The 15,732-nt window shown below is 45.2% G+C and overlaps 1 protein-coding gene across 2 annotated transcripts in view; it reads right to left on the reverse strand.

Moving 5' to 3' along the window:
* TBC1D22A (TBC1 domain family member 22A) overlaps positions 1 to 15,732 on the reverse strand; it is a 741,029-nt gene that overhangs the window by 704,163 nt on the left and 21,134 nt on the right. The window contains exon 2 of one of the 2 annotated variants that reach the window (XM_040412223.1): positions 14,786 to 14,842. The exons of the other annotated variant lie outside the window; for it this stretch is intronic. Within the exon in view, the coding sequence (XP_040268157.1) occupies positions 14,786 to 14,842 (57 nt within the window). The remainder of the gene's footprint in view (positions 1 to 14,785; positions 14,843 to 15,732) is intronic. 2 annotated transcript variants of the gene reach the window in all.

A 15,732-nucleotide genomic window follows, 5' to 3' on the forward strand; every position in this document is an offset into this window, starting at 1 on the left:
AATATAGAGCAAAAAAATCATATGTACCCTAAAATAGTACCAACAAAACTGCAACCTTATCCCATAGTTTCCAAAATGGGGTCAATTTTTGGGAGTTTCTACTCTAGGGGTGTATCAGGGGGGTCTTCAAATGTGACATGGCAGCTTAAAATTATCCCAGTGAAATCTGTCCTTCAAAAACCATATAGCGTTGTTTTCCTTCTGCGCCTCCGTGTGCCCATACAACAGTTTAGGACCACATATGGGGTGCTTCTGTAAACTACATTATCAGGGCAATAAATATTGAGTTTTGTTTGGCTGTTAACCCTTGCTTAGTTAGCGGAATTTTTTTTTATTAAAATGGAAAAACTGCCAAAAAAGTTAAATTCTGAAATGTTATCACCATTTTCCATTAATTCTTGTGAAACACCTAAAGGGTTAAAGTTTGTAAAATCTGTTTTGAATACCTTGATGGGTGCAGTTTCTAAAATGGTGTCATTTTTGGATGGTTTCTATTATGTAAGCCTCACAAAGTGACTTCAGACCTAAACTAGTCCTTAAAAAGTGGGTTTTGGAAATTTTCTGAAAGATTGCAAGATTTGCAAAATGATCTAAACATGAAGTACACATATGGGGAATGTAAAGTAATAACTATTTTTGGAGGTATTACTATATTATAAAAGTAGAGAAATTAAAATTTGCTAATTTTTTCTAAATTTGGTATTTTTTTATAAATAAAAATGAATTTTTTTTTACTCAGTTTTACCACTGTCATGAAGTACAATATGTGACGAGAAACCAATCTCAGAATGGCCTGGATAAGTAAGAGAGTTTTAAAGTCATTACCACATAAAGTAACATGTCAAATTTGCTAAAAATGGCCTGGTCCTTAAGGGGTTATGTGCTACTTAATACTAATAGGTCATCAATATCAGATTGGCGGGGATCTGACACTGGGGACCCTTTCCAATCAACTGTTTGAGGAGGTTGTTGCTCCGTGAGCGCTATGGCCTGTTCCTAGGTCATGTGACATCACTATACATCAGTCACATGGCCTAGTTGCAGCTCAGCCCCATTGAAGTGAATGTGGCTGAACTGCAACACCAAACATGGCCAATATACAATGCATGGCACTGTGGTTGGTGAGCTGCTGAGAGTGCGCTGTGCTCACCAGAGCTCCAAGAAGCGATATGCCCCCATTGTCTGAGATGAGATGAGACAACCTCTTTAAACTGACAAATATGAGAAGCCATCATCCAGGAATGGTCGTCGGCAAACAATTTTTTGTTTTTGACTAAATCTATAAAATACAGGCTTGTCATGGCTGTAGTCATGAAAAGAAATGCCGGCGGGAAGGATGGAGCAGCTGGAATGTTTAAAAAACATCAATAATTAACTCAGAAAACCCCTTTAGCCCCTTACTGGCCTCCACCGTATATGTATGGCTTAAAGGGGTTGTCTGGGTTCAGAGCTGAACCCGGACATACCTCCATTTTCACCCCGGCAGCCACCCTGACTTGAGTATCGGAGCAGTTCATTATCCGATGCTCTCCTTTGCCCTGCGCTAAATCGCACAGGGCAAAGGCATTTTTTTGAAGATCCGGTGACGTATCAGGGCTCTCCATGGGGCTCCCAGTAAAACGGCTAGGGCAGCGCTAAAGCCCACCCATCAGAGCCGGTGAACACACTGAACACACTGCCGGGCGGAAGTTTCTGCCCGGCAGTGTGTTATTGAAAGCAAAAGGGACCTTGCCCTGCTCGATTTAGCGCAGGGCAAGGGAGCGCATCGAAGCATGAGATGCTCCGATGGTAGCCTCAGGGGGCAGCCTGGGTGAAAAGAAGGGTATGTCCGGGTTCAGCTCTGAACCCGGACAACCTCTTTAAGTCATCAATTTAAAGATGGTGCCCGCTTACGAGTGCAGCGGATGCCATGGCCGTGTGATTTCTTCTGTTTCAAACAGCAGAGGCTTGCGGCGAATGTATGCGATCAGCCATAAGGCCGATTGTATACATTTAACCCCTCAGATCTAAATGGTGCAGACGCGGGAGGCACACAACAGTGTTCCCGGCTGTGATCAGGGAAGCCGTAATATGCCCCTGATAGAGCATGCTTGAGTGCTTGAGGCTTCGAGCTGATACCCATCACTGGTATATACCAATACCGGCCTGCAGCACAATACCGGTGGCAGCACTGTATAGATATATAATGACTGGTGTTTTCTCTGACCCACTACAGAACCACAGAATACAATTGGCAATCAATCTGATGATTGCTAGTTCTAGTCATCCAGGGTTCACATATGGCTCTGTGAATGAAAATAAATAAATAAAAAAGTTATGGCTCTGGGAAGGTATAGAGTGAAAAATCAAAACACAAAAATGGAAATTTGCAGGGTCCTCTAAGAGTTAAAGGGAATCTTTCACTAGTTTTATGATGTCCTAAGTGTAACATAAAATGGTGACAGATCAAAATGCTGGGTCACTTTCTTTAACTGACCCAGCTGTTCAGCCTAAGGCCCCTTGCAGACGAGCGTGTCCGGCTTAGGTCCGGATGCGTTGCATCTGCGATCAGGGAAAATCGTGCGAGTAGGTAGGTAATTGCAGTCAGTTTTGACTGCGATTGCGTTCTGATGGTCCGTTTTAATCGTGCGGGTGCAATGCGTTTTGCACGCGCGTGATAAAAATAAAAAAAAGACTGTGGTACCCAGAATTCTTCACTGGAGTTCGGGTTTGGGAATCGGTATTCTGTTGTACAAGGCGCTACCAACTCGAAATTCACCGGGTGGATAAGCCTGCCACCAGGAATGCCACCTTCCTAGGAAGAAAAGGGGGGAAAGGGGGGGGGGGGGGAGAAGATGTTATGTTGCTCGCTGAAAAAGCCACCAAACTACCTACAGGCAGTGCGGATGAAACCAGGTACCTGGCCCCAACCATGGAAGCAGAACCAAAATCCCAGGACCGCAGGATCCTCCTCTGCTAAAGAAAAACGCTCCCTAGGAAGCGGTAAATTGGTAGACCGATGCCCCCAGAGCAGTAAAGGCTTGTGGTGAGACTTCTAGCGAGAGAAGCTGTTTGAAAAAACAACCGAGGCGAAACGTATGAAGAGGCCACCGAATTCAGTGCTAGAAATATCCGCCAACTGACGAAGGACCTGTGCAGGAGGAACCATAGTATGTAGTTGCAACGCAAAGACCCCTCATACAGTAGTAGCTACAGCATGCCCCGCCAACGAAAAGCTGTGGTGGGGGAGTAGGGGTACCTGAGGACATCCAGTAGAAACCATGGTACCATACTGCCCCAGTTAAGTAGAGCTAATATTAAACCCTTAATCTGGGAATGGCGCTGAACAGGAGTAACCGCCAAGCTAGCGTCAGGGTAGAACCCCTACCTGAGGGGGATGCCCCACTTAATCGACTACGAACTCTAGCACTAGCATAAGCTGCACCTGCGGAGGAGAACACGCTGTAGTGGCTAAACCAGAGTGCCAGCAAAACAACTTTGTGGTGGATAGAGAACACAGAGTCAGTGCAACACTCGGCTCGCTGGAACGTAATCCCAATATTATGTGCAATGGCGTACGCACTACATATTTTTGAGGACAAATACCATGACCAACTGGAATGTGGTGGCCCATGGAGATGGGGGGGGGGTCTTTAGGACACAAAGTGTTGGTGGGTAACTCCTTGAGAGGGCAGAGGTTGTCATATTCATGCCCTAAACCAGCACCAAAAAGAAAAGAAGGGTACCACGTGGAAATTGTCACAGTATCCACTGGCGGCACTCATATACCACTAGATTAAGAGTACAGGGCACCAGCGGGTACCGACTCTTGCGAAAGAACTAATGCATCTAGAGCCGTGGCGTTGTTGAATTGCAGCATCCTAAGGTGCTTATTTATCTCCCCGTTAGCAGATCACTAGTGGAAGGGGGTAATGCAACCAGAAGCATGGTGATGGCAATGCGACTGATGAAATAGCATCCAGTGGTAGTGCAATACTCCTTTTAAGGAAGGGGGTAGCGAGACAGTCAGAATCGCATTCAACAGTAGTGTAATCACCCACTAAATGAAGGGGGAAATGCCTACAGCAAGCACTGCACTCCGTGATAGTGCCATTACCCAACCATGAAGGAAGGGGGGGGGGGGGGGGTAACGCATACGGCAAATACTGTATCCCGATGTAGTGCAAGTACCCCACCTATGGAAGTGGTTAATGCATACGCCAGGAACCGAATGCAATGGTAGAGAGATTACGCCGCTTATGGAAGGGGGTAATGCATATGGCGAGTCCAGTACCCGGTGGGAATGCAATTACTCCACCTAAGGAAGCGGGTAATGCATACGGTAAACACTGTAACCAGTGATAATGCCATAACGCCACCTATGGAAGAGTCTAATGCATACGGTACATACTGTACCCAGCGAAAATGCAATTCCGTCACCCACGGAAGGGGGAATGCCTACGGGCGTCACTGAAAACAGTGCTCTAGCAGTCAGTTCACCTATGGAAGGAGGTAATACCTAAGGTAAGTACTGTATGCAGTAGTAGTGCAAATACTCCACCAAAAGAAAAGGGGGTAATGCAGACGAGAAGAACTGCTGGCTACCGTGGACGCAATCTTGGAAGATTTTAACGGATACCAGTCAGAGTCTGAATCGCTGATTTCTCCCCCATCCCCCCGGGACCGAACCTCTCCAGGTAGGGAGGGTGCGTCTGAGCTAGACCCTAAGGAGGAAGGATGGGGGTGCGGATGTGATCGAGGAGGAAATATGTTCTGCTCTGGCCCGCTTGTGTGCAGTTCTGCCTCTCAGAAACTTGCCCATGGCAGTTGCAGGCTGCGCCGGAGGGGATAGATCAACCAAACTACCCAGAGGGTGGAATGGGAAAATCTAGATGTCCATCCACCGGATTGTGCAGGTGGAGGATTATCAACCAAACGACCCTGGTGGGCGGATTGGGAAACTATGAGAGGTCTTCCTTTTTTTTTTTTTTATTATGAAACTGGGATGCCCAGCCTCAAGTGGGCAAGAGACAGGAAAGGGTTAAATTAAGGCACATTGCACTGGAGATAGAAACCCCAGATAATCTGATGCCGGGTGGCTGGCCAGGAAAGTTTAAAGTTACCTTGAGGAACTGGGGAGGGGCTCAGCGGGCTTCTGGGGAGGGAAAAAGGCGGGAAGAATTTGCGCCAGAGCATTCCTACCTGCCCCCCCCCCCCCCCCCCGACTCTGTTTCCCAAACCTAATAGGGAAAAAGGAAAAATAAAATAAAAAGAAGAAGCCACCCTGCTTAAGGCAGGGAGGCCTGCCTCCTACGGACACTAAGCTAAAACGGATATGCTCTCTCCTGGCTGGAGTGGGTATAGCTTGCAGGGGAGGAGTTAACAGTTCTAGCCTAGTGTCGCCTCCTAGTGGCAGCAGCAAGCTATACCCACGGTCCAGTGTCCCCCAATGATAACGAGCGACAAAATATGATATACCACAGTGCCGCACAATATACTGCCCCAAAATCTGTCTCTCTCTGGTGGCCATCAATAGATGCCATTTTCTGTCCTCCCTCTCCATTTGTCTCTGATTAATATATGGAGCAGGGGGGCTAAGGAGGCAAGATGTGACCACAGCAGTTGAATTCAGGAGGGCATGTGCGGTTGCTTGTGTTAATTACTGCTGAGAGTTCATCATGTACCTGGTCAGCGACAGAGAGGAAGGCTTGGGTGGCCCCCTGGAGCATCGGCCCACCAGGAAATTTCCCTGTAAGGTCTATGGCCAATCCGCCCCTGGGCTGGGAGAGCCGGAAGCTTATGAATATGGGGATTCACTGGCATGTGCTGGAGCTGTTAGGATTTAAAAGTGAGGGCAGCATAAGGGCTCATTCAGACAAATCGTGGATCCACAAAACACTTTGTGGAGCGTAATGGCCAGCTCTATGATAGATAATAATAATAAAGTCTACTCTTCTCCATGATTGCAGAAAAGAATAGGACCTGCTGTATCTTTTTTGTGGGGAGTGGAACGGACGTACGGATGCGGACAGCACACGGTGCATTGTCTGCAAAATTGCAGAACGGATGCGGACACAAATATACGGTCGTCTGATTGAGCCCTAAAACGTACAGATTCATTTTAAAATTGTGTTAAGCACAGTAGGGTTTTCCAATAAGGTGACTATGCAAAAAGAACTAAATGACTTCAGGAGTTTTTGTTTTTTATGCTCTATTGAAGGAGTCGGCAACCTTTAAAACTACAACTCCCAGCAAGTACACCAGTCTGGCTGCTCTTGGAAATCCGATTAAAGTGACTATAGCATGCTAACAGCTGGAGGGCTGGAAGTGGATTCTTTGTCTCCAATGACTTATCCCTTTCCTTCATGTGTCGCAGTAGAACAGAAATGATTGGCCTAACCGCCGATGTAGAAGGACGCATGGCGCTGAGCTCCTGGATAGTATCCTGCATATAATCGCTCACCCACTTCCTACCTGACCTCAGAGGAGACCGATCGTGACTGGAAGCCTCCCTGAACGCTGGGGTTTACTCCGGGCTCGATATGACTCGCCAAAAGCAGAGGGAGAAGGAGAGTAAGGACGGCGGCACAGACACGCCGGCTAAACAAAATGGCGCCGGGCAGAATGCTAAGTTCTCAGATGTGGCGGCGAAGCTGGGGAAGTATGCCCGTACCCCAGCAGCTGCAGTAGCTGATCCGGAGCCGGATGCTCAGATGTCCGATGAAGCTGGAGGAGAGGAGGTCGTGGAACAGGCCTCATATGCATCAGTGACAAAGCTGAAGGTGGGTCCTGAGTTGCCGCCAGAAGCGGCGCCCATTGCTGAACCGACTATTGCGGACGTATATAAAATGGTGGCACAATGCAGCACAGCCCTCACGTCCCTAAATACTAATATGGGAGGCCTTAAGGAGGAAGTTTTGCTGATAAGGCAAGATATGCGGCAGTTTAAAGAAAGAGTGGGAGAGTTGGAGGGTCGCGTCAGCGACATGGAGGATCAGCTACCGCCTGTTAAAAGGGACTTACAACGTGTTATACATAACGTATCCCTACTCATATCCAAATCTGATGATATGGAAAATCGTCTAAGACGAAATAATGTGCGGTTTATTGGAATACCGGAGCGTACTGAGGGCTCAGACCCTGTCTCATTTATGGAAAAGTGGCTGGTGGACATAATTGGGAAAGAAAAGTTATCCCCACTCTTTGCAATAGAACGTGCACATCGGGTGCCATTTCGCCCGCCACCTCCGGGGGCGCCTCCAAGACCTCTCCTGATTAAGGTCCTACATTATAGAGACCGGGGTGCCATACTCAAAGCAGCCAGGGATAACCCTGATATTCAAATTGGCGATAGCCTAGTTCTAATGTTCCCAGACTTTTCTGCAGAAATACAGAAGAGGAGAGCGAAATTTTTGGCAGTAAAGAAGAGATTGAGATCATTGCAGTGGCCTTATTCCATGTTGTATCCGGCAAAGCTTCGGGTGGTGGCGAATGGATCCACGCATATGTTTGAAGATCCGCTAGAGGCAAGTCAATGGCTGGACACTCATGAAAATGATCGGCGTGACAACAATACCTGATGTGATGGTGACATCTATAATGGAACTGTTTTTGTTTTTTCTAGTGTCTCTTAGTTGACACACCGTAATGCTAGAAATAGTATTGAGTTATTTAATGCTTTTCTAAAAAGGGAGGTGTTATATGCTGGTTTTTTACTGGTTCGGTTTTATACTGTATGGGTTATTATGTGGTTGGGGAGGAGGTTGGGTGAGCTAACACGCTGGTGCTTCCAGGGTGTAGCGCATGTATAAGCTAAGTACTCATTTTTTCCTCATCTGTGCCTTTAGTGTTAACTAAAGCACAGAATGGTCCCTCCTGCATAGCCTCGCTTAGAAGAATAGATGGACAACTAATAACAGGAGACGAGAATATCCTGGGAGAATTTTATGCCCACTTTGGTGAGGTATATAGGTCCAGACTGATCACCACTACTTCTGATAGAACTGGTTATCTTGAAAGGATTAGTATCTCTGCCTTATCTATGGAGAATAGCTCACTTCTTGAGGAAGATATAACTCTGGAAGAACTGCAGATGGCCCTGAATTCTTTGCCCAATGAAAAAGCACCCGGTGGAGATGGTCTTCCTGGGGAATTTTATAAAAGGCATGGGGAGATATTACTTCCACATTTATTAACGGTTTTTAAAGATGCATACTGCGAAGGTAAATTGCCATGTTCCATGAGAGAAGCCATAGTTGTAGTGATACCCAAACCGGGAAAAGACCCTTCACTCGTGGATTCATATAGGCCCATCTCACTCCTAACGGTGGATGTGAAAATTCTGGCCAAAGTCTTGGCTAATCGTTTGTCTGGGGTCATTCAGTCCATTATTCATGATGATCAGTCTGGGTTCATGCCTGGAAAATCCACGGCATTGAATCTTAGGCGCTTGTTCATAAATCTGCAGTTGGAGGGGAGGGAAGGTCAAGATAGTGAAGCTGCTGTGATCTCACTTGACGCTGCCAAAGCCTTTGACAGTGTTGAGTGGGAGTATTTGTGGGCGGTCATGACTAGGATGGGCTTTGGAATAAGTTTTCTAAAATGGGTTAAGCTTCTGTACAGTGAGCCTAGGGCCAGAATTAGAGTGAATGGTCAATTATCACCCTCAGTTGCATTGGAGAGAGGGACGAGACAGGGCTGCCCATTGTCTCCCTTGCTATTTGCAATAGCAATTGAACCATTAGCGTGCCTTTTACGATCTACTCCACTGATGAGAGGGCTAGGGAGGGGCTCTAGTGAGGAGCGCGTATCCTTATACGCAGATGATATGCTAATTTATGTAGGTAATTTGGTGGAATCCATAGATTCCATAATCTCTATAATATCGCACTTTGGTGATCAGTCTGGACTTCGCATAAACTGGGATAAGTCAGTAATTCTCCCGGTATCTTCTCGAATGCATAGCACTCATGCTACTTTCTCTGAACTCAAGGTGGTGCAATCTTTTAAATATCATGGAGTGAATGTGTCAATGAACCCTGCAGATTATATTCCTAATAATTTAATACCTTTATTAGGGAGGTTTAAAAGCAAGGTTGCTGTCTGGCATAAATTGCCTCTCTCTATGATCGGTAGGGGCAATTTGCTTAAAATGATATTCATGCCTCAATTGCTTTACATTCTGCATAATTCCCCCATATGGATCCCAGTACATTTCTTCCATAAAATACAGCAGCTATTCCGTTTTTTTATTTGGAAAAATAATAGAGGAAGAATAAGTTACGAAATTCTGCAGAGGAATAAAGAAGCCGGTGGTCTGGCTTTGCCTAATCCTATGCTTTATTTTCTGTCGGCCCAACTCCAACACTTTAAAGGGTGGGGAGTAATAGATGATATGGGAGGGAAGAGTGGTCAGCTGATAAGGTGGGCTGCAAATAGGTCTCCCCCACTGGTAGTTATTGAAGGAGAAATAAAAGGAGAAATGGGTAATATTCCGACCTTGATTCTTATGAGGAAAGTATGGAATAAGGCAAAGAGTATTCATCTCGCCTTTATGGCATAATCCCGCACTTCAGGAATTGGAAAACCTGAATGGATTCTCCCAGTGGAATAAAAAAGGGGTGTGGAATCTGAGCCATATTTATTTTAAAGGAACTTTAAAACAATACCAACAATTGTGCTCTGAATTTGGGCTGCCCTCTTCACAGTTCTATCGATACTTACAACTTAGACATGCTTTAGAAGCTCAATCTAAGATAGCCCCAGTGACATTTATGTCAAGCCAGACATTGAATATGGTGGTTGCAGCTGGTTCAGTGAAGGGAGCAATCTCCATGGTGTATCAGGCCCTTTTAGAGGACTTTCTTAAGGGGTATCCATTAACAAGTAGGCGTCAGTGGGAAAGAGATCTAGGGGTACTCACGGATGAGCAGTGGACTGAGGTGGTGGAACTTACCCCTACTTTATCCCTCAGTGAGGCAGCACGTTTATCTCATCTATATCTAATACATAGGGTATATAAGACCCCAGTGTTCTTGCATAAAATAGGCTATAGAGATAGTCCAGCCTGTCCGAAGTGTCAAAGTGATGAAGCAGATCTTTTACACATGATGTGGTCATGCTCATCACTGACATCTTATTGGAAAGCAATAATACATCTGGTGAATAAAGTATATAGTGCTAGTTTTAAGTTGGATCCCAAACTGTGCGTATTAGGCCTGTTACCAGACAATAATTTGCAGTCTGTTATAATTACTGGAATAGGGAGAATGCTATATCAAGCTAGGAAAACATTGGCAGCAAAGTGGATCCAGCCCATACCTCCTGATATATCAGAATATGTTGCTAGATTAAATATTGTGATTCGCTCAGAAAGAGGAGTATATCAAAAAAGGAAGTGTCTGTCCAAATTCGAAGCAATCTGGGGCAGTTGGATTGATAATTCTGGATGCTGTAGCTCCTGGTTGGCACTTACAAGGACTTTCTCTATGACAAGGTGAATGCAATGAGGATGGATGATATATATAGAATATTGAATGGTAGCAGGTGTGTGGGGCATTTATAGAAGTTTGATGGTGAGGGAGTTACCTGGAATTGGAATGTGGCTGTATGGGAAGATTGATGATGGACTGTGACGATATATGAAGCATTGATGGTTGGAATTAGATGATGGTGGATGGCTTATTTAGGAGTAATGTGGTGCCGACACCCCGAGAGTGATGATTAAGGAAGGTATTTTGGAATGTGTCCTGCCTTAAAGGGTATGGGTTTATTTGTTCAGGATGGATAATTGTACTCACAATGAAAATACTTTTGATATCGGAGTCTCTTTGTGGATTTATGTCATGTCTTATGTAGATACGTGTAATATAATGTATATATTATATATGACAGTTAATGTAAACACCTGTGATCTACAAAATATCATGGTAATGTGATAAAATATGACTGAAAACTGTTAATAAAGAAACATCTGATTTAAAAAAAAGAACAGAAATGATTGGCAGAGGTGTAGTGGCAATGTGAGTGAGACACAGGCCTCATGCACACGAATGTGTGCCGGCCGTTCCATGCAAAGGAGACCGCAATTTGTGGTCCCCAATGCACAGGCATCAACCGTGCAGGAGCTGCAGACGATCCAGACCCATTCAACTTGAATAGGTCCGTCTGCACCGCAAAAAAATACATGCTCTATTTTTTTGAGGTGCGGATTGTGGGCTCATTCAAGTGAGAGTGAGAGTCCACATCCAGGATACAGTGTGCACACGGCCTGCGCCCGTATATTGCGGACCTGCTGTTTGTGGGCCGCAACATGGGCACGTGTGCATGAGTCCTAAATCAGGCTTACATTTTCTTTCCTGGGATCTATGCATGTGAAAAAAATAAAGAAATCCATACTCAGAAATCTCCATTGCTGCGGCACTTCTCGTCTGTGATTACATCAGAAATGTTGAGGCTGCGGCGGTAACATCTGGACATACGTAGCAGCAGGTATGTGTTAATATGGCACGTCAGGACTGAAGTATAAAGAAGCTGACATGGAATGATGGGATCAGCAGGGGATTTCAGAGGAGAATATGTGTACCATGTATATGCGAATTTATCGTTTACTCCCAAAAAACAAACAAAAAAACTACATTTTCGTGAAAGACAAGCAGTCATGCCACCAACAGGCGGTTTTTGAGCAGCGTGTGCTAGCTAAATGCGATTATGCTGGCCAACCCAGGATGGACGCAGCACGTAAAAAGCATGGCTGGAGAAATACTGTAGATTATGGAAAAAATAGTGTCCTGACTGAGAGCACTATTCATTAAGTCTATGGATTCAGCATAGGAATCGCTTTCTCGGCAGGATCAACCATATTCAACAGAATGCTTTATTTAATAGGGTTGATCCTGCTGACATGTGTTCTTTATGGTTATCTCTGGCCCACTTTGGATTCTGGTAGCCCCACTTGTCTCTTTTACGGAGGCACATGGTTGTTCATTTATGATAACCTTCAAATAAAAAATAAAAAAAGGTGAAGCTTTTACGAACGTGAAGTGGCACAATAATTCCTAAAATCGCTGACACTCTGCAATTGAAACGGGTCACAGTGGTCGCACCTTCAGAGTCTGAAAATGATATCATTAGCTTTATTTCTTATATATCTCCTTCACCAGACGCCAAGTAACAGTATGGGTGCTGAGGACTCAGCGGAGGCCCTCTCAGTGCTAACCTTTCTCTTCTCTGCTTGTGCTCAGCATTCATAGGCCTCTGTTAGCCTTCCATCTTTAAGCAGTATGCACATGGGCTCGTCTTCCTCTGTTAGCTGAATCTACGCCCTAATAAGCTGCTGGCACCATATTCCACACATATAGAGCTACTGCTCAGTTATAGGACCACAAAGATACAAGTATTGAAGGTGTTTTCTGGGATATAAATTGTTGTTTTTTTGTTTTGTTTTTTATAAAAAAGGGACAGAAAGGGTAAAAAAAAAAATATTACCCTACCACTGAACCCCCGGGTCGTCATTGTTAACAACTTGGAAAGCCCACTCAGCCAATCACTGGGTGCAGTGGTGACCCGCCTCAATCAGCGTTAAAACACCATCGACACAAAATCGGCGAGTATTGTTTTTTTCTTTTTAACCCTTTCTGCCCTTTTTAAAAAAAATTATATATATATATATATATATATATATATATATATATATAATAGATATACACTGCTCAAAAAATTAAAGGGAACACAAAAATAACACATCCTAGATCTGAATTAATTTAATATTCTTCTGAAATACTTTGTTCTTTACATAGTTGAATGTGCTGACAACAAAATCACACAAAAATTAAAAAATGGAAATCCAATTTTTCAACCCATGGAGGTCTGGATTTGGAGTCACACTCAAAATTAAAGTGGAAAAACACACTACAGGCTGATCCAACTTTGATGTAATGTCCTTAAAACAAGTCAAAATGAGGCTCAGTAGTGTGTGTGGCCTCCACGTGCCTGTATGACCTCCCTACAACGCCTGTGCATGCTCCTGATGAGGTGGCAGACGGTCTCCTGAGGGATCTCCTCCCAGACCTGGACTAAAGCATCTGCCAACTCCTGGACAGTCTGTGGTGCAACGTGACGTTGGTGGATAGAGCGAGACATGATGTCCCAGATGTGCTCAATTGGATTCAGGTCTGGGGAACGGGCGGGCCAGTCCATAGCATCAATGCCTTTGTCTTGCAGGAACTGCTGACACACTCCAGCCACATGAGGTCTAGCATGGTCTTGCATTAGGAGGAACCCAGGCCCAACCGCACCAGCATATGGTCTCACAAGGGGTCTGAGGATCTCAACTCGGTACCTAATGGCAGTCAGGCTACCTCTGGCGAGCACATGGAGGGCTGTGCGGCCCTCCAAAGAAATGCCACCCCACACCATTACTGACCCAATGCCAAACCGGTCATGCTGGAGGATGTTGCAGGCAGCAGAACGTTCTCCACGGCGTCTCCAGACTCTGTCACATCTGTCACATGTGCTCAGTGTGAACCTGCTTTCATCTGTGAAGAGCACAGGGCGCCAGTGGCGAATTTGCCAATCTTGGTGTTCTCTGGCAAATGCCAAACGTCCTGCACGGTGTTGGGCTGTAAGCACAACCCCCACCTGTGGACGTCGGGCCCTCATATCACTCTCATGGAGTCTGTTTCTGACTGTTTTAGCAGACACATGCACATTTGTGGCCTGCTGGAGGTCATTTTGCAGGGCTCTGGCAGTGCTCCTCCTGTTCCTCCTTGCACAAAGGCGGAGGTAGCGGTCCTGCTGCTGGGTTGTTGCCCTCCTACGGCCTCCTCCACGTCTCCTGATGTACTGGCCTGTCTCCTGGTAGCGCCTCCCTGCTCTGGACACTACACTGACAGACACAGCAAACCTTCTTGCCACAGCTCGCATTGATGTGCCATCCTGGATAAGCTGCACTACCTGAGCCACTTGTGTGGGTTTTAGACTCCGTCTCATGCTACCACTAGAGTGAAAGCACCGGCAGCATTCAAAAGTGACCAAAACATCAGCCAGGAAGCATAGAAACTGAGAAGTGGTCTGGGGTCACCACCTGCAGAACCACTCCTTTATTGGGGGTGTCTTGCTAATTGCCTATAATTTCCACCTGTTGTCTATCCCATTTGCACAACAGCATGTGAAATTGATTGTCACTCAGTGTTGCTTCCTAAGTGGACAGTTTGATTTCACAGAAGTGTGATTGACTTGGAGTTACATTGTGTTGTTTAAGTGTTCCCTTTATTTTTTTGAGCAGTGTATATATATATATATATATATATCTCTATCTATCAGACTAATCAGTGTGTCGCCACCTGCGCCTGAAATATGCCTAATATAGACGTATTCCAGGAGAATAAATGACCACTTAATACTTTTTATGGCATGTGACAAAAACATAAAAATTTAAAATACTCAAATCCCCAACAATTGCTTCTGCTTGCCCCATAGCATCTTTCAGCCACAGGAATTTTCACACAGTTTATGCCAAAAGTCCCCAGAAAAAGCATTCTTACAATAGTAGCATGGCGCAGATCAAGAACGTATACTATACCAAGAATAACCAGAAAAGCTGAACAATAAATTCTGCATTTGAAAAAAAAATATCCAATTCTTTTTTATTATTACATTAAAAGAAAGAGAGAAAAACCAACAAAACAAGCGGGTCAACTGTCCATAACACATAAAGCAGAGCTAAAAGCTTGCCCGTTGCCTTTTATTCTATTTTTAATAGAACAGATGATGAAAGGAAAATAAGGAGAGAAAAAAAAAATCTTACGTTCCGTGCAGCAGTGGATCAAAAGGTGGATGCTGAGCTCCATACACATGCTGAATGCTAATTTGTAGGAGAAAACAGAAAAACAAAGTCACAAAGAATTCATTATTATTATTTTTTTTAAAAACTTGTGAAAAGCTTGTTTTACATGAAGCTTCGTATACACTGTAGCAAGCATGTGAATAAAATGTCCCACGCCGATTATCAGCAGTTTTACCGGCGACCCCTGTTCTCACAGACACATCGCTGGGGTTCACCTGATTACAATACTGTTTTTCTTTTGCTGATCTGAGGCTCCATTCCTGAGTTATGATACTGTTACATAATATGCAAATTAGGTCTTTGGTGCAATGAGGCAGTCACCATTGCTCTAGTCACACACAAGCTCAGCTGCTTTCTATGATCAGCCCCTCTCTCGCTGCTTTGATTGACAGGGCCATGCAGTGGCAAAGAGTAGGGATCGACCGATTATCGGTTTTACCGATATTATCGGCCGATATTCAGTATTTTGACAGTTATCGGTATCGGCATCTATTTTGCCGATATACCGATAACGTATTGGGAACACAGATCGCGCTGCTCTCAGCGCTCTCCGTGTTCCCTCAGCAGCACAGGGGAGAAGAAAGCAGTGTCTCCCTCCTCCTGTGCTGCTGCTGCTGCAAATGAGAGGAGAGAAGACAAGAGAAGGGGCGGGGCTGTGGCCACTGCGCCACCAATGAACATAACTCTCTCATTCATTCATATACAGGAGGCAGGAGCGGGCTGCAGAATCACATAGCCGGCTCCCGACCTCTATGAGCGGTAGCTGCGATCTGCGGTAGTTAACCCCTCAGGTGCCGCGGATCCCCTCTCCCCTCCTCCTCCGATCGGAGCCCCAGCAGTGTAATCCTGGGGCTCCAATCGGTTACCATGGCAGCCAGGATGCTATTAAAGCCCTGGCTGCCATGATA

The sequence above is a fragment of the Bufo bufo genome, chromosome 1, assembly GCF_905171765.1.
Source record: "Bufo bufo chromosome 1, aBufBuf1.1, whole genome shotgun sequence".
NCBI classification, from domain to species: Eukaryota; Metazoa; Chordata; class Amphibia; order Anura; family Bufonidae; genus Bufo; species Bufo bufo.